Source organism: Hemiscyllium ocellatum, chromosome 22 (genome assembly GCF_020745735.1).
Source record: "Hemiscyllium ocellatum isolate sHemOce1 chromosome 22, sHemOce1.pat.X.cur, whole genome shotgun sequence".
In the NCBI taxonomy this organism is placed as follows: domain Eukaryota; kingdom Metazoa; phylum Chordata; class Chondrichthyes; order Orectolobiformes; family Hemiscylliidae; genus Hemiscyllium; species Hemiscyllium ocellatum.
In genome coordinates, this window is record NC_083422.1 from 56844306 (window position 1) to 56868863 (window position 24558).

The window sequence follows — 24558 nt, forward strand, 5'->3', positions numbered from 1 at the left end:
CCCAGCATCAATCCTTGTGGCACACTGCTGGTCACAGGCCTCCAGTCTAAAAAGCAACCCTCCACCACCACCTTCTGTCTTCTATCTTTGGGCCAGTTCTGTATCCAAATGGCTGGTTCTCCCTGTTTTGCATGTGATCTAACGTTGCTAACCAGTCTCCCTTGTCAAATGCCTTGTGAAATCCATGTAGATCACGTTCACCACTTTGCCTACACCAGTCCTCCTCATTACTTTTTCAAAGCATTCAATTGTTATTGAAACACAACTTCCCACACACAGTCATGTTGACTATCCCGAATCAGTCCAATCCATCTCTCAGAATCTCCTTCAACTCTGCCCACGACTGATGTCAGGCTCACTGGTCTATAGTTCTCTGGCTTTTCCTTACCACCTTTCTTAAATAGTGGCGCTATGTTAACCAACCACCAGTCTTCTGGCACCTCACCTGGGCTATTGATGATACACATATCTCAACAAGGACCCAGCAATCTTTTCCCTAGCTTCTCAAACTTTCTAGAGTGCACCTGATTTGGTCCTTGGGATTAATTCACCTTTGAGAAAGTGAGGACTGCAGATGCTGGAGATCAGAGCTTAAAAATGTGTTGCTGGAAAAGTGCAGCAGGTCAGGCAGCATCAAAGGAACAGGAAAATCAACATTTCGGGCATAAGCCTGAAGAAGGGCTTATGCCCAAAACGTCGATTCTCCTGTTCCTTTAATGCTGCCTGACCTGCTGTGCTTTTTCAGCAACACATTTTTAAGCATTAATTCACCTTTGTTTTAAGATGCCTAGCATCACCACCTCTGTAATGCACATTTTAAGATGTCATTATTTATTTCCCCACATTCTGTACCTTCCATATCCTTCTCCACAATAAACACTGATGCAAAATACTCATTTACTATCTCCCCATATCCTGCAGTTCCACACATCGGTGGTGTTGCTGATCTTTAAGGGGCTATTTGTGCTTTGTTTGAACTAGGAAGTCCAGTTAGTACTGGGTACCTTGGCTGAACTGTGGGATATTCTCGCGTTTGTCATGTAGCTTGCAGCATGTTGTTTGTCTTGTCTAAACTGAGAGTAATTTATTATTGTTGTCACACCTTGGTGTTAGGTGGCATAGTGTACAATGCAAAGCTTGAAAGCTGCACTGCCTACACTAACCTAACTGTTGTTGATCAAATGATGCTTGTAGTGTATAGCTACATTTCTTCTGCTTTTGTGTGGAGAGCCAATGGTGTAGTTTTTTGATTTGATTTATTGTCACATGTGCAAGCGGGAAAATCGACGGTTTGCGCAAAAGCCCTTCAGGAAGGGCTGATGAAGGGCTCTTGCCCGAAACGCTAGTTTTCCTGCTCCTCGGATGCTGCCTGAACTGCTGTGCCTTTCCAGCACCACTCTAATCTAGAATCTTGTTTCTAGCATCTGCAGTCCTTGTTTTTACATTAGGTCACATGTGCCTAGATACAGTGAAAGGTTTTGTTTTTCATGCAGTTCAGGCAGATCATACCATACAAAGTGCATCAGGGTCAACAGAACAGAGTGAGGAATACAACATTAGGACTGCAAAGCACAAGATCGACATTACATTTAGTGGTATTATCACTAAGAATATTAATTCAAGAGACCCAGGTAATATTGTGATGACCCTGGTTCAAATCCCACCATGGCAGATAGTCATAGATGTACAGCAGGGAAACAGACCCTTCGGTCCAACTTGTCCATGCTGACCAGAAATCCCAACCCCCAACCCAATCTAGGGTTCCACCTGCCAGCACCCGGCCCATATCCCTCCAAACCCTTCCTGTTCATATACCCATCCAAATGCCTCTTAAATGTTGCAATTGTACCAGCCTCCACCACTTACTCTGGCAGCTCATTCCATACACGTACCACCTTTTGTGTGAAAACGCTTACCTTTAGGTCCCTTTTTATATCTTTTCCCCCCTCGCCCTAAACCTATGCTCTCTAGTTCTGGACTGGAATTTAGATTCAATTACAAATCTGGAATTAGCAGTCTGAAACTAATCTGGCTCACTAATATCCTTAAGGGAAGGAACCTGCGTTTCTTACCTGGTCTGGCCACCGCGTGACTCCAGACCAACAGCAATGTGATTGCTGATAATCACTGATTAGTAGAGATGTGCATTAAATAGTGGCCTAACCAGAGAGGCCTACATCCTATGGATGTACTTCAATTTTATCATATTTTCATTTGTTGAATGTTCAGGGAACATAGAGAAACTGAATGAGTCTTAAGGTGGTAGGTCTTAAAAATTCGCAAATGCTGTCAATTATGTAGCTGTAATAGACAACCAGGAGGCTGGAAGAATACAGCAGGGCAGGTAGCATCGGGAGGTGGCAGAGAACATTTTCAAACAGCCTTCTGCCTGTCTATTTTCGATTCCAGCATCTACAGTTTTTTTTAGTCTCTAACCAAGTATGTAGCTTTGTCATCCTGTTCCTCTGTGCAACTGAAGTGTGGTTTGGGATAATTTTGTATTTGATTAATTTTATCATAAGGAAGTTAGTTACACCAAAGCAAGAATTATGTGGTTTACTATTTTCTGCTTTTCAAGTGATTGCATGCAGTTGGCATGCCATGGATTCTTTACAAATGATGTGATATCATAATAGAAGCTATTATACCAATAATAATGCTTGGAAATGGAATAAAATTTCTGCAATTGTATATATGAGAAACTCCCAGTTTGCTCCTACCTTTTTAAGCTTTGATTGTACTGAAAAATTCTGACATCCATCACATCTTAATCTTCCAAATGGCAGGAAGATTTCAAGTTGGGATTCATTATCTCACTAGCATCTCTTAGCCAGAGGAATCAACATTTCCTTGTTTTTTGCGAAGCTGTAATCATCCTCTTCAGCTTCTGTCAGTGCGCATGCCTCTGGTTTGGCTTTCAGCATGTGTTTTGCATATTTTAAATTCTTCTTTGAAGCATGAGTCAGTCTGAAAACAATGCTGTGCATTCACTTTACTGGCAAATGAATTTCCAAAAAAAAATTCTGTTCTTAAATTCTTCCGTGCCTTGATTTTGACGATTTAAAGGAAAACTGACTGTAGCGTTAGGGTGGGGGGAGGAGTGTATGGTGAGGTGTAGCTCTTTATTTGCCATGTACAGCAGCAGATATCTCTGACATTTGAGTATACACAAAGTTTGGTATGTGGTTTGAGAAAGAAGGTGCTCTGTGTGCATTGAGATAAATTGAATTTTGTTTCCCACAATTCCATTCTCATGGATCTGCTTCTGTCATTCTCAAGAAACTGAAAAATGGCTGTATAGGCTTCAGCACCGTGATTAGGGCTGGATAACTGCAAGATTAAGGGAAGCTGAGCTGTTAATTTATTACAAACCGAGGACTGCATTCTTCATGCCGGGAAGTGCCTCATCCATTTGGTGTATCATTTTTTGTATTGTAGTTTGCAAACTAATATGGAATGTGGAAAGTCAAGGCATGAAGTTCTAACTTTTCCAAAATAGACACCAATTACTTTGATTTAAGAAAGAATTGATTGTGGTGCAAGGCAATCAGATGTTTCTGAAAGGGCTTTATTTTTGAGGTAAGGTGAGGCGATGCAGTGTCAATCTTAATAATTTGTGTGTGGGATGGACCAACAGTATTACACTTTCATTGTGCCTTTTTGCAGATGTCAATTAATCAGCATGCAGTTTTTATGACTTTTATTTGTTTAAAACAAAGAATTGCTTGCAGTCCCTGTCTGGGTGTCATGGCAGTTTTTGTGGTGATGTAAAGTATATAGTTTTATCTTTTAATTCTTCAGCATGCTCCTGGAGTCTATGCAGCCCTGAGTTGCTTCCTCGAATTTCTCAATGCCAGAGATAAACTGCTTGTTCATTTGTCACTTTTGTTAACTGGGGTTGAGATAATGAGAAGAGCATTTAGTTGTTGGGATATGTTTATTTTTCTCAGACTTTTCCACATTGCCCAAGTTTGAAGTGTTCAGAATCAGCCTTGCGAATCTCAAAATATAGATTGATTAGGTTAGATTACATAGATTAGATTGGATTACTTAGTGTGGAAACAGGCCCTTCGGCCCAACAAGTCCACACCGACCCTCGGAAGGGCAACCCACTCAGACCCATTCCCCTACATTTACCCCTTCACCTAACACTATAGGCAATTTAGCATGGCCAGTTCACCTAACCAGCACATTTTTGGACTGTGGGAGGAAACCGGAGTAACTGGAGGAAACCCGCGCAGACAATGGGAGAATGTGCAAACTCCACACAGACAGTTGCCTGAGGTGGGAATTGAACCCGTGTCACTAGCACTGTGAGGCAGCAGTGCTAACCACTGTGCCACCATACCGCCTGTGAAGAGTCATAGTCATAGAGATGTACAGCACAGAAACGGACCCTTTGGTCCAACTCATCCATGCTGACCAGATATCCCAACCCAATCTAGGGTTTCACCTGCCAGCACCCGGCCCATATCCCTCCAAACCCTTCCTATTCATCTTTCCATCCAAATGCCTTTTAAATGTTGCAATTATACCAGCCGCCACCACTTCCTCTGGCAGCTCATTCCACACATGTACCACCCTCTGTGTGAAAACGTTTACCTTTTTAGGTCCCTTTTATATCTTTCCCCCTCACCCTAGACCTATGCCCTCTAGTTCTCGACTCCCCCACCCGAGGGAAAATCTTTTCTGAACCCTTTCAAGTTTCGCAACATCTTCCTGATAGGAAAGAGACCAGAATTGCACACAATATTCCAGCAGTGGCCTAACCAATGTCCTGTACAGCCGCAGCATGACCTCCCAACTCCTGGACTCAGTCTGGCCTCAGTTAAAGTCAGTAGCACTGTTATAACTAAAATCAAGGTTTAGTGTCTAAATACTCTGAAGACTTTTTTTGATATTGGCCTAGGCTGGTTCTAAGTATACACAGGTGTTGACATATTTGATATGAACTGTGCACCTGCAAAATAAATTGGTTAGTGCTGGCTGTGATACAATGGTTTATTCTTTGAGCAAAAGATAAAATTTAAAAAGTAGTATTTTTTTACTACATGATGATTCAAAACACTTGGCTAATAAAGTGTTAGGTTGTTCTGCTATAACAGGAAGCACAGCAGGTCAGGCAGCACTCGAGGAACAGGAGAATCAACTTTTCAGGAAGGGCTTATGCCCAAAACGTCAATTCTCCTGCTCCTCGGGTGCGGCCTGACCTGTGCATTTCCAGCATCTCTCGCTCAACTCTGATCGCCAGCATCTGCGGTCCTCACTTTCTCCTTTGTTCTGCGATAACACACTATTTGTTAATGTGAATTTGCTATAACGCAATTGATGAATTGTGGGTACTCTTTCTAAATTGTGAACGTTTTAAAGCGTGTTTTAGTTAGTGATTCTAGCCCTGTTAGTTTAAATAGCGCTGCCATTACGCTATTTTTCTTACAACATAGGATTGCATGAGAATGGAACCGCATTATAGCAGAGCCAACTTTTTTTTTAATCGTAAGGCAGAAGCTGACTGAGCAACTTTGCTGGAGAGAAGCACAGTAAGGGAGGAAGTCAGCTGGAAGTGCTTGACCAATTTTAGTGCTTGGCTATTTTAATCCAATAATACTGTGAGTTATTCCAAAAATTGTTCATGTGCTCTTTTGACTTGGAAATCATGAAAAAGAAAAATCCTAAATATGAGAAGTGTTTTATCTCTCTTTAAAGAATTGAGATTTGGTCACTCTCTAAACGTTAATTTTCAAAGCCTGATTCATCTAAGAGGATGGAGTGAGTATGAGCTGAGGAGTTTCTATGTTACTGATGTTAGGGATAAAACAAGGTGGAGTAGAAATCCAGAGAGGGGGAGACACTTGGAAGCCTTGAGTCTATCGACAGCTTTATTCAGTCTTTACTTTGGTGAGGTGGTGTTAACTGCACAATGCCCTGCAGGTAGTTTGGGGAGTCTGTCACAGTTTGTCTTAGAAGTCTTGATTAGTGTCATGGGATGTTTTTCTTCATTGTTGTTACTGATAAGTGCTCGTAGTTGATAGTCTGAGAGATTAGGTTGGTGCGATGTGTTGAGGTGTAATTTTGAACATGGAGTGAAAAGACCACTTTGCTAAATCATTTAATTTAACTCATCAGTGTAAGGAGTGTCATTGTTGATCGAGTTGATCATCAGAACAACATAGTTTTCTTTTAGCCTTTAGTTTAAGAAATACTATGATAATCCCTTAATGGTTTAGCAGGTATATGTGACTCATGATGTGAAACTGAGCAGATCATTTCCAGGTATGACCCATTGCCTTTGGGCAAGTTCTCAGCAGGGGCTAACTTCTGTTCAGATTGTCTCCATCTACCTTGATGCACTAATTGCACATTGTCGTATCATCCAAGCATTGTTTTTGAGTATTTTATCATCAGTGAATGTAAGCTTTATCTGCACCCTTCAATTTAGTATCTCCAGTTTTATGTTGAATAAAGCTGTCAGGCCACATAAACTATTGTGTGCAGTTCTGGTTGCCAGACTATGCGAAGAATGTGGAAGTGTTGGAGAGAGTGCAACGGGGGTTTACCAGGATGTTTCCTGAATTGGAGTGCATCGTCTATAAGTAGAGTTTGACAAACTTGGATTGCTTTTGTATTGCAGGCTGAGGATTGACTTGTAGAAGTACTGCATATCAGAGAGAGATTGGATAGTGGAATTTTTTTTCCCCCAGGGCAGAAATGTCAAATACATGTTTAAGGTGGGAGAGAGAAAGTTGCTAGCACAGGGGGACATAGCTTTAACTTGATGGTGATAGATATAGGACAGGTGCCAGAGGTTGTTTCTTTACTTAGAATAGTTGGGATGTGGAATGCATTGCCTGCAACAGTAGTAGACTTGCCAACTTAAAAGGGCATTTAAATGGTCATTGGGTAGGCGTATGGATCTCAAGTGGAATTGTGTAGGATTGATGGGTTTCAGATTAGTTCCACAGGTTGGTACAACATTGAGGGCTGAAGGGCCTGTAATGGGCTGTTACATATGTTCTATATGTTTGAAGGAGATGTGCGAGGGAAGTTTTCTTTGAGGCTGGTAGATGTCTGCAGTGTGCTGCAAGGAAGATGGCCATGCTAAATTGCCCATAGAATTAGGTTAATGGGTAAATGTAGGGGAATGGGTATGGGTGGGTTGTGCTTCGGTGGGTCGGTGTGGACTTGTTGGGCTGAAGGGCCTGTTTCCACACTGTAAGTAATCTTAAAAAAAATGACAATAGACAATAGGTGCAGGAGTAGGCCATTCTGCCCTTCGAGCCAGCACAGCCATTCATTATGATCATGGCAGATCATCCTTAATCAGTATCCTGTTCCTACCTTATCGCCATAATAGATGCCTAAGGGAAAGACAATGAAATGAGGACATGCCACAACCCAAAGGACTGGCCACACTCCCATACATCAGGAGCATTTCTGAACTGACGGCCTGACTGCTGCGACCACTAGGACTCATAACAGCACACAAACCAACAGCCACCCTCAGACAACCACTCACTAGGACAAAGGACCCGAAACCCAGCATGAGCAAAACCAACGTAGTGTACAAAATCCCATGCAAGGACTGCACAAAACACTACATAGGACAAACAGGAAGCTTCTTCACCTCTGTCTCTTCCTCTTATGATTTTGTAGACCTCAATCAGGTTTCCACACCCCCCTCCCCTTCCCCCAAACTCCATCTTTCTAATGAAAATAATCCTAATCTACTCAACCTCTCTTCATAGTCCGTGCCCTCCATACCAGGCAACATCCTAGTGAATCCTCTCTGCACTCTCTCCAAAGCACCCACATCCTTTTGGTAATGTGGTGACCAAAATTGTGCACAGTATTCTAAATGTAGCCAAAGCAAAGTCTTATGCGATTGTAACATGACTTGCCAACTCTTGTACTCAATCTCCCGTCTATGAAGGAAAGCATGCCGTATGCCGCCTTGACCACTGTACTGACCTGTGTTGCCACCTGCCGGGTACAATGGACCCGAACACCCAGATCTCTCTGTACAACAAATTTCCCTTGGACTTTTCCATTTACTGTATAGTTCGCTCTAGAATTGGATCTTCCAAAATGTATCACCTCGCATTTGCCTGTGCTGAACTCCATCTCCATTTCTCTGCCCAACTCTCCAATCTATCTATTCTTGGCTGCATTGTCTGGCAGGCCCCTTAACTAACTGCTACTCCACCAATCTTAGTGTCATAGAGTCATAGTCATAAAGATGTACAGCATGGAAACAGACCCTTCGGTCCAATCTGTCCATGCCGACCAGATATCCCAACCCAATCTAGTCCCACCTGCCAGCACCCGGCCCATATCCCACCAAACCCTTCCTATTCATATACCCATCCAAATGCCTCTTAAATGTTGCAATTGTACCAGCCTCCACCACATCCTCTGGCAGCTCCTTCCATACACATACCACCCTCTGTGAAAAAGTTACCCCTTAGGTCTCTTTTATATCTTTTCCCTCTCAAACTAAACCTGTGCTCTCGAGTTTTGGACTCCCTAACCCCAGGGAAAAGACTTTGTCTATTTATCGTACCCATGCCCCTCATCTGCAAACTTACTAATCAGTCCTCACATACCTTCCTCCATATCATTTATGTATCAACAGTGGTCCCAACACTGATCCCTGTGGAACACCATTGGTCACAGTTGTGAAACTTACGGAATTGTGATCACTGTTGCAAAAGTAATCCCCCTGCTGAAACTTCAATCACCTGGCCGGGCGCATTTCCCAACACCAGATCCAGTAAGGCCCCTTCCTGAGTTGGACTATTTACTGCTACTGTATAAACCCTCCTGGGTGCTCCTTACAAATTCTGCTTCACCTAAACCGCGACTAAATGAATCCCAATGTTGGAAAAATCAATTTCCCATCCCTCACCATCCTGTAGCTCCTACATCTTTCCATAATCTGTCTACAAATTTTACGTGGCGAAAGTGAGTACTGCAGATGCTGAAGATCAGAGTCAAGAGTGTGGTGCTGGAAAGGCATTGCAGGTCAGGCAGCATCTGAGGAGCAGGAAAATCGACGTTTCAGGCATAAGCCCTTCATCAGGATGCTTCACCATTCCTGATAAAGGGCACTGGCCCGAAATGTTGATTCTTCTGCTTCTTGGATGCTGGCTGACCTGCTGTGCTTTTTTAGCGCCATACTCTTGACAAAGACAAGTCAGTGCGTATTTACACTTCATAGTAAGGTCCTTGGAGTGCAGGTTCATAGCTCCTTGAAAGTGGAGTTGCAGGTAGATAGGATAGTGAAGAAGGCATTTGGTATGCTTTCCTTTATTAGTCATTGTATTGAGTACAGGAGTTGGGAGGTCATGTTGCGATTACAGGACATTGGTTAGGCCACTGTTGGAATATTGTGTGCAATTCTGGTCTCCCTCCATCGGAAGGATGATGTTGAAGTGAAAGGGTTCAGAAAAGATTTACAAGCATGTTGCCAGGGTTGAAGGGTTTGATCGATAGGGAGAGGCTGATTAGGCTGGAGCATTGGAGACTGAGGGAATGACCTGATAGAAGTTTATAAAAAGATGAGGGGCATTGGTAGGGTGAATCGGCAAGTCTTTACTTTGGGGTGGGGGATTCCAGAATTAGAGGACAAAAGTTGAAGGTGAGAGTAGAAGATATAAAAGGGACCTAAGGGGCAACATTTTCAGGCAGAGGGTGGTGCGTGTATGAAATGAGCTGCCAGAGGGAGTGGTGGAGGCTGGTACAATTGCAACATTTAAAAGGCCTTTGGATGGATGTATGAATAGGAAGGGTGTGGAGGGATATGGGCCATGTGCTGACAAATGGGACAAGGTTAATGTCGGATATCTGATTGGCGTGTTTCCGTGCTGTACATCTCAATGACTCACGAATACGATTTGACTGGAATACCTACAATCCCAGCACAACTAATCTGGCTGCTGTGGATTGTATGCTCAAATCAGACTGAATCGCCCTGAGCCAACCTCTATCTGCAGTAGAATCCCCTTCTGTTGTGATTCATATCAAGCATATTACAGTCAAAGGTTTTCCTGTTGTTCAGGATATCTGTGAGCTAAACCTCCTCATTGCATTTCACACAGTCCAGCTGAGTATGATCAGTGAAACAATACAAATCCTTTTCCATGAAGAAACAGTCCAGGTGCTGTGATCAGTTCACAAAGATTCTGAGAGACAATAAGGGCTGCAGTTGCTGGAATCCAGAGTCAATAGATGTGAAGCTGGAAAAGCATAGCAAGTCGTTCAGCATCCCAGGACCAGCATGTTCTGAAGGCCCAAAACGTTGAATTGCCCACTCCTCAGATACTGTCTAATCTGCTGTACTTTTCCAGTTTCACCTGTATTGACTCTCAATGATTCTGAACAACTCCCAGCTGTTTGGAGATAAGACATAGCACTTGGCCCTTGTATGGACAAAGTTTGAATTATCCACTTCCCCCACTAAATAGGACCTCCCCATAATGACGTGACCAATTTTAAGTACTGTTGTATTCAGAGATCATTGGGTTTGCATCCGGTAATGGCTTTACCCCACGTTGTTTCATGATAGTCAGGTGGTCCCTCATACTTGCCCCTGTTAAATGGAACCACTGTTTGTTCTGAGGTTTGGCATTTATTTGCAGGATGAGAATAAATGCCAAACCTTGGGTTTTGAGGATTTTTTCCACATTCCAAAAAGCCTGTTTGAAGGGGATTCTGATCCTACAAAACCAAATGTGAATATTGCAGTGCCATGGTCAAAGTCGAGACTATTTTTGCAGAAACATTGAACTTTATTGTTGGATGGAAATTTGGAATGGAAGCTAATATCTTTTTGTTTCCTACCCCTCCATGTTTGTGCACTGAAGTTTGTTTTATTGGGAACCCTTTTCCTCTATTGTCTTTACTCAGGTGTGTGACTGAGTCCAGAAACTGTTCTGGTCGTTGCTTCTCAATCCACCCTATTATATGTACCGTTAGATTAATAAATGTTAAAGTGCCATAGATCTCTCAATTTAACTTGAGTCCTGCTTTGGAAAGATCTTTTGGTGATCCTTTTTTTTTAATATCAAGGTTAAAAAAGAATAGTGTAGATGGTTGCCGTTTTAATCACTGTTACTGCAATGGGAATAAATTACTTCATTCAGTAAAGCTTCCAAGGATTTTTTTTTAAGTCATCCTAAAAGTTATAGAAATAGTCAACTTCACTGTCTTCAATATCTGATGATGACGACGACGTGCCGGTGTTTCTGCCTCACTAGCTACCTAACGAAAGAACAGCGCTCCGAAAGCTCGTACTTCCAATTAAACCTGTTGGACTATAACCTGATGCTGTGATTTTTAACTTCAATATTTGCAGTGTTCAGCAAAGTAATTGAGTAATCTTTGGCTGCAGGATCATCATGAGGCTCCCTTTTGGATCAGATTTGGTGCTTTTAATTTCAGAATCATCTCTCCACAGGTCACCATCCTGACGATTCATCAAATTGGATATTTATCAAATTGAAACTGAGCCAATGACTGGTCAACTTGGGTGCCACTATTTATGGTCCATATTATTGAGAACAATGTGAGCAACTGTGATATATTTTTGAGAAATTACAACTTTTTAAAATACTGTCCTTATTAAGACTTGCATTTGAGTGCTTGAATGCTGCCATGAAACTCTGGCTACAGGACAACCAGCCAGAATAGAGAATCCTGAAATTATAAAAGAATCAATGACCTGTTTGCAACCCCCACCCCCCCATCCAAAAAAAAATTCAACTGCATATGCTTATTCCGCTGGTATTATTTAATGGCTTCACAAGTTTTAGTTTAACATGGTTTGTACGCCTGACGCAATACAAACGCGGAAGAGACTTGGCCAATTCTGACACAATGATCATTCTCAACTGCCTGAATGTAAAATTATAGTTGTTGCTTTATATCCACCACAGTCACTGATGCAATAGTTAGCTTTGTTGTGCTTGTCAGTATTCAATTGGCTGTTTGTGACCTAGTCAAATTACAGGGGTGGAGTAGGTTCGTGCTTCTAATCTGTGATTAGAATGTTAGTTGTAGCAGGCTGATTGCAGTATAACTGGTGACGTTTTAAAACGAGGATGAGCTAAAAATGAAAATCACTTTTTATGTTCCCTTTTGTGTTGTTTCCAAACTGGCACCCAGTTCCATGGTTCCTGGTTAGTGTCTATCTTTATAAGTTTGATTCAGAATAATTAAACTGTTGTGTTCTAAGACTTCAAAGATTTAAATGTGAAGTGTTATGTCTTTTTCTGGCAACTTGTTTTGCACTGTTGATTTTAGAGTGAATCTCTCCTGTTGAAAAATGTTATTGTTTTTAGGAGTTAAACAACTTTCTACCATAGCTGGTTTGCTGTGATCTTCATTTGCAACTGACAGTGACAAAACATATCAATGACAACATAACAGCAGGAAGTAATGGTGAGATGATGTTTGAGTGTTAAAGGAATGTTTTACTTCAGATCTATGTTCTTGTCTTGATATAATTACTTGTCATTTATCTTTATTTGTGCCATTCATTAGATACAAATGTATCTTTGTCAGCGAGGCATGAATTGTGTTCACATGAACTGTGTAAAACTCAGTGCAATTCACATGTTATAATTTCTCAAAACTGGGTTGTGATTTGAGAGCAGTACAATTCTGATGGAAAGAATGATAAATACGTATACTGCATATTGTGTCAGTTATTTTCAACAGTGTCTAATAACATACTAGAAAGTTATTATTCTTGTAGTTGTGTTATGATGGAGGAAAGAACCTGGATTACAACTGAAGTGTTTTGTGTGCTCAGTTTTCTCAAACAGTTGCGCAGTGAGTTGGCTTTGCACCGTTTGACCACATGGAAGTGCACCTTTCCTTCCCCATGTTTTGCAAAGGTCTGCTTATCTAATCTCTTGTCAAAGTAGAAGGAACTGGAGTAGCCCAAAAGGTCAACTGCCAGCAAGGGGCAAAATAGGACCAGTGTTTCTCAGGGCTGGAAAATACTATAGATACTTAGAGAGTAAAAAGGATATTGAGCAAGAAAAAGTGGAAGTCAGAGAATCGTAGAATCCCTAAAGTGTTAAAACAGACCATTTGGCCCAACAAGTCCACACTGACCCTCCAAAGAATAACCCATGCTGACCCATTCTCCTACCCTATTACACTACATTTACCCCTGACTGATGGACAGTGAGAGCCTTTTCCTTGGATGGTGATAGCTAGCATACCTTTAATTTGAGGGGAGAAAGATATAGGGCAGATGCCAAAGGTAGTTTCTTTAATCAGAGTAGTAGGGGCGTAGAACACAGTGCCTGCAACAGTCGTAGACTTGCCAACTTTCAAGGCATTTAAATGGTCATCGGATGGGTATACAGATGAGAATGGAAAAATGTAGGATAGATGGGTTTCAAATTGGTTCCACAGGTTGGCGCAACGTCAAGGCCGAATGCGCTGTGATGTTCTATATTCCACATGTTCCAGTGCACCTAACCACATCCCGAACACTATGGGCAACTTAATTTGGCAATTCACCAAACTTGCACATCTTTGGACTCTGGGAGGAAGCCGGAGCACCTGGAAGAAACCTGGAGAATGTGCAAACTCTGCCAAGACAGTCGCCCGAGGCTGGAATTGAACCCAGGTACCTGGTGCTGTGAGGCAGCAGTGCTAACCACCAAGCCACAGTCCTGTGAGAAACAAACAAAAGGAAGAATAAGCTAACGGAGGATGGAGGGAGGGAAGGAAAAAAGAATGTGACAAGGCAGAGTATTTATCGGAATATCGGAAAGCAGGATATCTTTAAGATCTTTTCCAACCTGAGAATTAGTTTGAAGACCTGATGGCTGGTATTGCACAAATTCTGTCGAACCTGAACATTTCTAGCTTGTTTTGTCTTTGCTTTGACTCATGGCAGCTTCCATACCTTTTAAAAAATCTTATCTTGATATTATTTAGAGTGAAGAGATAACTATGTCAGGGAAACCAAATCTTTGCAGATTTTTGTTTTGTCACATTTGTCTCTACCTTTCTATCTCATCCATAGAGGACACTGCGGCTAGGCCGTTTTTGGTGATAACTGTTGAATGGGTATGCTAGACGTTAAATGTGTCTGAAGTGTCCAAATGCTGAGACATGGGGTTGATATTGATCATTTTAAGAAACTTGCAAGTTTAGCAAAGGGTTCAAGAATTTGTTTCTGGTTATCTAACAGATGCTTCACTTGAATTCAATAATTTATTTGGGATTGGCAGTTCAATTTTTTTTAACCAGAAAACTGAACCCCTCTTTGTTTAAAGCAGATGCTTAATTTAAATTAATTTTCAAATTAATTTAGTAAATTAGCAGGAGTCAACTTTCATCTTGGTCACTTTGCAAAAACATTTGGTAAAAAATCAGAAGAGAAGCTGATTGTCTGAGATCATCCGTCGAAATGTAGACCTTTTCAAACAAAGTAACATAATTTCAAAAACTTTAGAAATTGAGGTATTTTATATTAGCACAATTCACTTTTCCTTTAAACCATAAAATCAGCTGCTGAACAACTACTAATCAGTGGAAATAATAACCCCAATTTTTATTTTTTTTGAGTTGCTTCATTCTAGAGTATGACCATAATCATTTATTTTTGTGAGAGAGCATTAGTTAAATGACAGTGGTGATGGTGCACCTTGTGAGGATTCTTTGGAATTCCAACATTCAAAAGTGATTTAAAAAAGCTGAAAGAAAATGACAGTGAAAGCTGTGTTTTGTTGGCGTACTCTTGCCCAAGACAGAAGGTATGGATTAAGTCTTTCGTGTACTTGAGCTCAAAATTTGAAGTTGACATTCCAGTGTTGTACTTGGAGATGAGCACGGTGTCAAGAATGCTATTGTTTAGGTGAAGTATTAAACCGAGCTTCTTACTGCCTTCAGGTTTGTGTTAAAGACCCCGTAACCATTGTTTCAAAGAAGAGTAGAATGGCTGTCATTTACTCCTCAATCAACATTGCTAAACAGATCATCTGATTTTTTTTTCATTTGAATTATTGAAGATGTTTAAAATTGTGAGCGTAGATAGAAGCTGATGGTTGAAACTATGGTTTGGAGATGCCAGTGTTGGACTGGGGTGTACAAAGTTAAAAATCTCTCAAAACCAGGTTATAATCCAACCGGTTTAATTGGAAACACTAGCTTTCGGAGCACTGCTCTGATCAGGTGGTTATGGACCACCTGGTGAAGGAGCGTCGCTCCAAAAGCTAGCGTGCTTCCAGTTAAACCTGTTGGACTATAACCTGGTGTTGTTGAAACTATGTTAAAAATCTCTCAAGTTGAGGTACGAATAAAATGTTATGCAAGATTAAATATAATGTTTGGACCGAGAAAGAGTATGATACTTCGAAAATAAGTACTTTAGGTAGCCTCTTCCAAATTTGGCAGGTGAAGGAAAGGTGATGAGTCCATATAGGATTTATACTTCAAGTGGCAAGTGGATGTATCTTCATAGAGTTGTAGAATATTACAGCAATGAAACAGTACATTTGACCCATCATTTCACGCCAGTCACTAGTCACCTATTGAATGACCCATTGCCTTGTATGTTATAGATTGTTTATTTGTTTTGGGAATTGGAGTTAGGAACCTAGTTAAACTGAGTGGGTAAAGATCAGGCAGATGGAGTACAATGTTAATAAATATGAAGTCATCCGTTTTGGTCGGAATAACAGTAAAAAGGATGATTTGGAATGCCGGTGTTGGACTGGGCTGCTCCTTCATCAGGTGGTTGTGGAGTCCAAGATCATAAGACAATTTATAGCAAAAAAAAGTTTGCAGTGTGATGTCACTGAAATTGATCTTATGACCTTATTCTCCACAACCACCTGATGGAGTGGGGGAAGGACCTTATAGAAACATGTAAAAATATGAAGGGAACAGATAACGTAGACGTGGAGAGGATGTTTCCATGGCAGGTGAAAGTAGGACAAAAGAGCATAGTCTCAAAATGAGAGGAAGCAGCTACAGGACTGAATTGAGAAGGAACTTCTTCACCCAGAGGGTTGTGAATCTGTGGAATTCCCTGCCCAATGAAGTGGTTGAGGCTTCCTCAGTAAATGCTTTCAAAGCTAATTTTTTGAACAGTAAAGGAGTTGAGGGTTATGGTGAGAGGGTGAGTGAGACCACAAAAAGATCAGTCAGATCTTATTGGATGGCAGAGCAGATGGCCCACTTTTGCTCCTAGTTAAGTTTATTTAAAACTTGGTTATAAAAAGCTTTCTTCTTGTCACTCTAAGTATGACATGAAATCAGCAGAAAGGTTTTGATCTATGGGTAAAGTATTTTTAAAAATCTCTAAGTTGGGTTGAGGGCCCATTTCCATATTATAAGTTGTATGCAAGTCCTTTGGGATGTTGAGCATATGCCTTATCTACAGGGCCTCAGTACAGTTTGCTGCAATTGAGCCCCAGTCAATTTATTGACCCAAGTCTGTTCATTTACAAGTTGCTCTCTCTTTTTGAAAGTATTGTGCATCCTGCACTTTGTTTTATAACCAGCTGCATTGTCTCTTAGTGAGAGCCTTTTTTTTGTTGTTGACTGATTGAGGTGAAAGATTCTACAGAAGGTGTTGGAAAGATGTTGTGAAACTTGAGAGGGTGCAGAAAAGATTTAGGGTTTGAGCTGAAGGGAGAAGCTGAATAGACTGGGGCTATTTACATCTGAAGGAGGGTGACCTGGTGAAGGTTGATAAAATCATGAGGAGCATGGTTGGGTGAATAGCCAGGTCTTTTTCCCAGGGTAGGTAATCCAAAGCTAGAAGGCGTAGGTTTAAGCTGAGAGGAGAAAAATTTAAAAGGGACCTAAGGGGCAATATTTTGATGCAGAGGGTGGTGTGTGTTTGGAGTGAGTTGCCAAAGGAAGTGGTGGAGGCTGGTACAATTACAACATTTAAGAGGCATTTGGAGGGGCATAGGAATACAAAGATTAGAGGAATAAGGGCCAAATCTGATAAATGGGGCTAGATTGTTTTGGGATATCTGGTCAAGGTTGACGAGTTGGGCTGAAGGGTCTGTTTCCGTGTCCATCTGACACTATATATGGTATTAAAGACTTTACTGTAGTCACGGGAGTACAATTTCATTTTGGTTTTCTGGTAAAACTCAGTCACCTCAGGAATTTTAGCCTGAGGACATTTCCTGACAGGAAGCATTCTTTCAGATTGGAATGCTGTTTGTTATAATGCAGTAGATTTTAATTTAAATTTTGAATAAACAGCAGACCAGTAGATTGATGCTGCACTTGCATAACGATCTTTGGTCTGAAATGTTGATTGACCTGAGCTTCGCAAATGCTGTGTGTTCCTAATTTTGTCCTTTTTGGATTTTCATGATTTTCAGTATTTTTCTCTTTTGTTTAGACCAATTTCATGTCCTGGGAAGAACCTTGAACTGCTCGGTTATTGCTAGTAATAAAGATGTTTTTCTTATTTGCTACTGCTTTAATCATCACGAACGAATGTAAAATCTGAAGGTCTTTTGCCAAATATCCACTTCCAATTCCAGTTTTGACACATGCGCAGTTAACTGCCATATGAAGTAGACTCCATGTGGCTGGATGAGTTGCCTTGTTAGGTCACTAAAAGTTGGCGAGTGGTTACAGCACACAAAAGACAACAGTTTGGCTGGTTGTTCCTTAGCTCAATATCTGTGAGGACAACTCTGGTAGTTCAACATTCACCAAAATCTCCTTAACTAGTCAACTAGGTATTTATGATTTAATTTGATAGGAATTGTACATGGTTATGAGAAACTATCCTATATGAGTAAATTTGAGGAGATGGTAAACCGGCTTTTAATTGAGACGAGCCATGATAGTATCAAAGGGCAGAGCACACTCAAGTAAGTGGCTGTTACCCCTAGTTCTATTTGCTTATTCAAATGAGTTAATTAGGCACCTTATAAAACTTAAGGTTAAAAGATAGTTCTTAATTCACCTTTTAAGAAAAAGGCAAGTTATATTTTTACCAACCATAGGGACTGTGCATTGGAAATTGTGTGCAATATTTTATGTATGGTATGGGATTTAAAATGTACTTATCAAACAAATATCACGTAATCTCCCAGGTAAAGCTCAAATGTGAACAGTGTGGCATCACAAGTTACCAAGCCAGCTGCGAGATCAAAATCATGTTGCCCTGATGTCATAATTATTAGAGGGATGAAAGGAAAATGTTATTTTTTATTACTAAGCTTTATTTCAAAAAAATATATTAATTTGAGTTATTTTTAGAAAGTTTCCTTAATGCAGCAGGATGTTAAAGAGATATCATCAACTGATTTAGAGGAAAAAAATTCCATCAAACATTTTCATGCCAGGGTACTGAGGGAATTACAGAGGTGCCAGAAGATTGGAAAGTGGTAAATGTTGACTCCCTTATTCAGGAAAGCCTGTATAAAAACAATCCCAGTAAATACAGGTCCATTAGTTGGACATGAATAGTAGATGAGGTTTTAGGAACATTTGGAAAGGGAGTGGGGACCAGTGAGAAGAGTCAGCAGGTACTTGGTGGTTTTTGCTAATTAAGGATAATTAAAATATAAAATAAAACTCAGATGTCAGTGGGGAAGCATTTTGGGGCCAGCGACCATAATTCTATAAGTTTTAAAATAGTGATGGAAAAGGATAGACCAGATCTAAAAGTTGAAATTCTAAATTGGAGAAAGGCCAATTTTAATGGTATTAGGCAAGAACTTTCAAAAGCTGATTGGAGGTAGAGGTACAGCTGGAAAATGGGAAGCCTTCAGAAATGAGATAACAAGAATCCAGAGAGAGTACATTCCTGTCAGGGTGAAAGGGAAGGCTGGTAGGTATATGGAATGCTGGATGACTAAAGAATTTGAAGGTTTGGTTAAGAAAAAGAAGGAAGCATATGTCAGGTATAGACAGGATAGATCGAGTGAATCCTTAAATGAGTATAAAGAAAGTAGGAGTATACTGAAGAGGGAAATCAGAAGGGCAAAATGGGGACATAGCTTTGGCAAATAGAATTAAGGAGAATCCAAAGGGTTTTTACAAATATATTAAGGACAAAAGGGTAACCAGGGAGAGAATAGGGCCCCTCAAAGATCAGCAAGATGACCTTTGTGTGGAGCCACAGAAAATGGGGGAGATACTAAATGAATATTTTACATCCGTATTTACTATGGAAAAGGATATGAAAGATATAGACTGTAGGGAAATAGATGGTGACATCTTGCAAAATATCCAGATTACAGAGGAGGAAATACTGGATGCCTTGAAATGGTTAAAGGTGGATAAATCCCCAGGACCTGATCAGGTGTACCTGCGAACTCTGTGGGAAGCTAGAGAAGTGATTGCTGGACCTGTTGAGATGTTTGTGTAATCAATAGTAACAGGTGAAGTGCTGGATGACTGGAGGTGCCACTGTTTAAGAAGGGCGGTAAAGACAAGCCAGGGAACTATAGACCAGTGAGCCTGACCTCTGTGATGGGCAAGTTGTTGGAGGGAATCCTGAGGGACAGGATGTATATGTATCTGGAAAGGCAAGGACTGATTCGGGATAGTCAACATGGCTTTGTGCGTGGGAAATCATGTCTCACAAACTTGATTGAGTTTTTTGAAGTAACAAAGAAGATTGATGAGGGCAGAGCAGTAGATGTGATCTATATGGACTTCAGTAAGGCGTTCGACAAGATTCCCCATGGGAGACTGATTAGCAAGGTTAGATCTCATGGAATACAGGGAGAACTAGCCATTTGGATGCAGAACTGGCTCAAAGGTAAAAGACAGAGGATGGTGGTGGAGGGTTGTTTTTTCAGACTGGAGGTCTGTGACCAGTGGAGTGCCACAAGGATCAGTGTTGGGCCCTCTACTTTTTGTCATTTACATAAATGATTTGGATGTGAGCATAAGAGGTACAGTTAGTAAGTTTGCAGATGACACCAAAATTGGAGATATAGTGGACAGCGAAGAGGGTTACCTCAGGTTACAATAGGATCTTGACCAGATGAGCCAATGGGCTGAGAAGTGGCAGATGGAGTTTAATTCCGATACATGCGAGGTACTGCATTTTGGGAAAGCAAACCTTAGGACTTATACACTTAATGTTGAGGACCTCAGGAGTGTTGCTGAACAAAGAGACCTTGGAGTGCCGGTTCATAACTCCTTGAAAATGGATTTGCAGGTAGATAGGATAGTGAAGAAGGTGTTTGGTATGCTTTCCTTTATTGGTCAGAGTATTGAGTACAGGAGTTGGGAGGTCATGTTGCGGCTGTACAGGACATTGGTTAGGCCACTGTTGGAATATTGTGTGCAATTCTGGTCTCCTTCCTATTGGAAAGATGTTGTGAAACTTGAAAGGGTTCAGAAAAGATTGACAAGGATGTTGCCAGGGTTGGAGGATCTGAGCTACAGGGAGAGGCTGAACAGGCTGGGGCTGAGGGGTGACCTTATAGAAGTTTACAAAATAATGAGGGGCATGGATAGGATAAGTAGACAAAGTCTTTTCCCTGGGATTGGGGAGTCCAGAACGAGAGGGCATAGGTTTAGGGTGAGAGGGGAAAGATATAAAAGAGACCTAAGGGGCAACCTTTTCACGCAGAGGGTGGTACGTGTATGGAATGAGCTGCCAGAGGATGTGATGGATGCTGGTACAATTGCAACATTTAAGAGGCATTTGGATGGGTAAATGAATAGGAACGGTTTGGAGGGATACGGGCCGGGTGCTGGCAGGTGGGACTAGATTGAGTTGAGGTATCTGATCGGCATGGACGGGTTGGGTCGAAGGGTCTGTTTCCATGCTGTACATCTCGATGACTCTATGACTTGCCATATTTATAAAAAGCAGAATGCTTGACTAATAGTTTGCTGAAATAACAGAATAAGTTTATTCAGCGAATGCACAGTTTTTCTGCATGGTTTTTAAGAAACCTTTCAACAAATTACCTTGTAAAAGGCTGGTTAACAAAAACTGAGGCTCTTTGAAAGGAAGGTCATTGTTTAGTTGGATGCAAAATTGTCTTAAGGTTGAAAGAAAGTGAATGGTTACTTTTCTGACTGGAAGATGGCAGACTGGTGTTTCTTGAGAGTCACTTCTGGCACCAGTACTTCTACCATAGGTAAATGTATTCAATATTATGCAATTCTTTGCTGAGTATGATTTTGATACATGAAATCTGTTCTGAACCTTTTAATTTCGACCTGTTGCAATATATGCTAGGTGTGACTATGTTGGCGCAAAGTGCACAGAATTAAAGTTGATTAACACAGGCATATAATAATTAACAAAGGCATTGGGAAAGCAGTCAATTTATTTTGTAACACTAGCTGTTGATTTTCAGCAAGCTATGGGCCTTTGTCCTTTGCAGTATTTTGGTGTTTGTTTATTTGATATGAGGACATGTAATGTCAGTTCTTCAATGATAACCAATTTTGGACTAATTCTCCCAAATCCCTAATTGTGGCATTTCTGTCTAACTTGGGGATCACGCAGTATGTTGCTCGTTCATGTTGTGTAATGACCATTACTGTATAATGGTATAATGTGGTGCATCGTCTTATTGCGGAATTAAACCACTTTGTACCTCATATTCTCCAAAATATACTGTTGTGACACATTTTTAACACATTGCGGTACAGTCCTAACCCAGTTCAATGATTACAAAATACTACCTTAAATTTATAAAAGTAGTAAATAAAACATTGCCTAAAATCAGTTTTTTAATCAGCTTAGAAAGTGAGACATTCTTGAAAAATGCTACTTTTTCAGTGATGCATATCAAAAGTCAAAGATGAATTACAGGATGTAGTTCTTAAATTGACAGAATCGAGTGGCATGTGTACGTTGCATTTTATAATTAAGAATTCTCTTTAAGGTATTTTATAATACAGCTTTCCAGCAGTCTGTTTTCCTGTCATGTTCTGTCAAGAAAGGATGCCTCTCCAGTAGAAAGTTAAAAATCTCACAACACCAGGTTACAGTCCAACAGGTTTAATTGGAAGCACACTTTTTTTATTTTCAAAATTATACTTTATTCATAAAATATTTTGATGATCTGTTCAATTGGTCATGCCATACATCAGGAAACATTCCATTTTTTGGTATACAGAGACAGAGTAATCATTCATATATACAGGTCTGTACGATGACATATTTAACTGAGGTGTCAGCAGAGCCCAAATGACTGCGTGGGCCCCCTGTTCTTCTTAGGCAGGCAGATGTTACAGGGCGGTCTTTCCCCACTGCACCTTGGCAGCAGCTGCCCCAAGCTTCAGCGCGTCCCTCAACACGTTGTCCTGGACCTTGGAATGTGCCAGTCTGCAACACTCGGCCGGGGTAAACTCCTTCAGCTGGAAGATCAACAGGTTTCGGACCGCCCAGAGAGCGTCCTTCACCGAGTTGATGATCCTCCAGGCACAGTTGATGTTCGTCTTGGTGTGTGTCCTGGGGAACAGGCCGTAGAGCACAGAGTCCCGCATCACGGCGCTACTCTGGATGAAACTCGACAAATATCACTGCATTCCTCTCCTGACTTCTTCTGCATAGGTACATTTCAGACGGAGGTGTGTGACAGTCTCTTTCCCCTCGCAGCCGCTTCGAGGGCAGTGTGCGGTGTGGCTGAGAGTCCGGGCGTGCATAAAGGATCTCACAGGCAGAGCCCTTCTCACCACCAGCCAAGCCATGTCTTGGTGCTTGTTGGAAAATTCTGGCAATGAGGCATTCTGCCAAATGGCTTTGACAGTCTGCTCAGGGAACCGCTCAATAGGATCTGCCCTCTCCTTTTCCCGAAGGGTCTCAAGGACACTACGTGCTGACCACTTCCTGATGGACTTGTGGTCAAAGGTGTTTTTCTTTATAAACTTCTCCACGAAGGACAGGTGATACAGAACGGTCCAACTACTCGGAGCGTTCCGCGGCAGCGAGGCCAGGCCCATCCTTCACAACACCGGGGACAGGACACACTAGCTTTCGGAGCTACACTCCTTCGTCAGGTGGTAGTGGAGGGCTCAATCCTAACACAGAATTTATAGCAAAAATTTATAGTGTGATGTAACTGAAATTATACATTGAAACATTGATTGTCAGTTAAGCCTTTCATCTGTTAGAATACAGTGATAGTTTCACTTCTTTCATGTGTAAATCACAAAACCTTTTTTAACCCAAAAAAGGTTGCATTTTCGGGTTAGCTGTTAACAATGGTGATAGCTAGACAATATGTTGAAGGTGTTGGCCCCCTGTGTTCTCTGTCTATGCCATGGTGTTTCGATTGATTCTAATCTAAAAAGTGAGATAACGGAGTTCTACATGAATGCATGCAGTTTTTGAGCAATGTACAATGTAACCCTGCACAATTGCCCATAGTGTTAGGTAAGGGGTAAATGTAGGGGTATGGGTGGGTTGCGCTTCGGCGGGTCGGTGTGGACTTGTTGGGCCGAAGGGCCTGTTTCCACACTGTAAGTCTAATCTAATCTAAAATGTTTTCTGCACTGTCAATGACTGTTCATGTGCTTCCACTCGTGAGGCAGCTTGAATTAGGGGACGTTCATTTCAACTTGAGATGCAAAGCTGTCTCTTTGTCTAGGTGGCTGTAAATGTCTTGAATTCTCTACCCCAAAGAGTTCTGAAGCCGAGCACTGAAAGTATTCAGAGGAGATAGAAAATTTGTTTAAATATTGGGGAGTTCAGGGCTGTGATCTGATACGAACAAGGCATCGAAGCCTGAATATGGTTTCAAACATAAGTGGCTGAATGTGGATCTACTTGTTCTCTTTCTTATGTTCTTCAGTGTTTGGGAATTTTAACACTATTATCCTATTACATAATTAGTTTTTGTTTTTCATGTCAAAGAAACTGCATACTTATCAAATAATCTCTACAGTGTCAAAAGAGACATAAGAGCCACCTCGTCTGCACGGACCCTCCAAAGAAAATCACACCCAAACTTGGTCTCCTACCCTCTCCGCATAACCTCACATTTTACAATGGCCAATTGACCTAACCTACACATCTTTGGACTGTGGAAGGAAACTGGAGTGCCTGGGGGAAATCCACGCAGACAGAGAATATGCAAACTCAACACAGTCACCCAAGGCTGAACTGAATATGGCTCCCTGACGCTGTTGCGCAGCAGAGTTAGCCACTGAGCCACAGTGCCATTCAAAATTGGCTTATTGTTATCGGTTTGCTGTGATAATGCTAATTTTTAAATGAAGACCTGATTTCATTGTGGCGTAATGAAGAGTCTCCAGTGTATTGTTTTGTGTTGTTCACCATTCAATTGGATGTAATAGCTGAGTTTATAAGTCCCATTGCATATTGTGATTTCATAATGAAAATGTTCATTGATTTGTTGTGATCTCAAATATTGGGCTTTATGATGAAATGCCTGTCATCGAATGAGCAGCATTCTAATTATTGTAAACGTTGTTATTTTTCAGCAATCGAATCATTACTCAGTTTTTCAAACCAGATTCAGACAGAGGTTAGTATCCAGCAATTAATTTATGCTTCTTAAGTACTTTAAGATGTTTCGTTGATATAGCTGTGCATTTGAATATTATGTGAAG

The 24558-nt window shown here is 41.1% G+C and overlaps 1 protein-coding gene across 1 annotated transcript in view; it reads left to right on the forward strand.

The window, feature by feature from the left end:
• Positions 1–24558, forward strand: part of slf2 (SMC5-SMC6 complex localization factor 2) — a 106549-nt gene that overhangs the window by 13981 nt on the left and 68010 nt on the right. The window contains exon 2 of the mRNA XM_060842254.1: positions 24430–24473. Within this exon, the coding sequence (XP_060698237.1) occupies positions 24430–24473 (44 nt within the window). The remainder of the gene's footprint in view (positions 1–24429; positions 24474–24558) is intronic.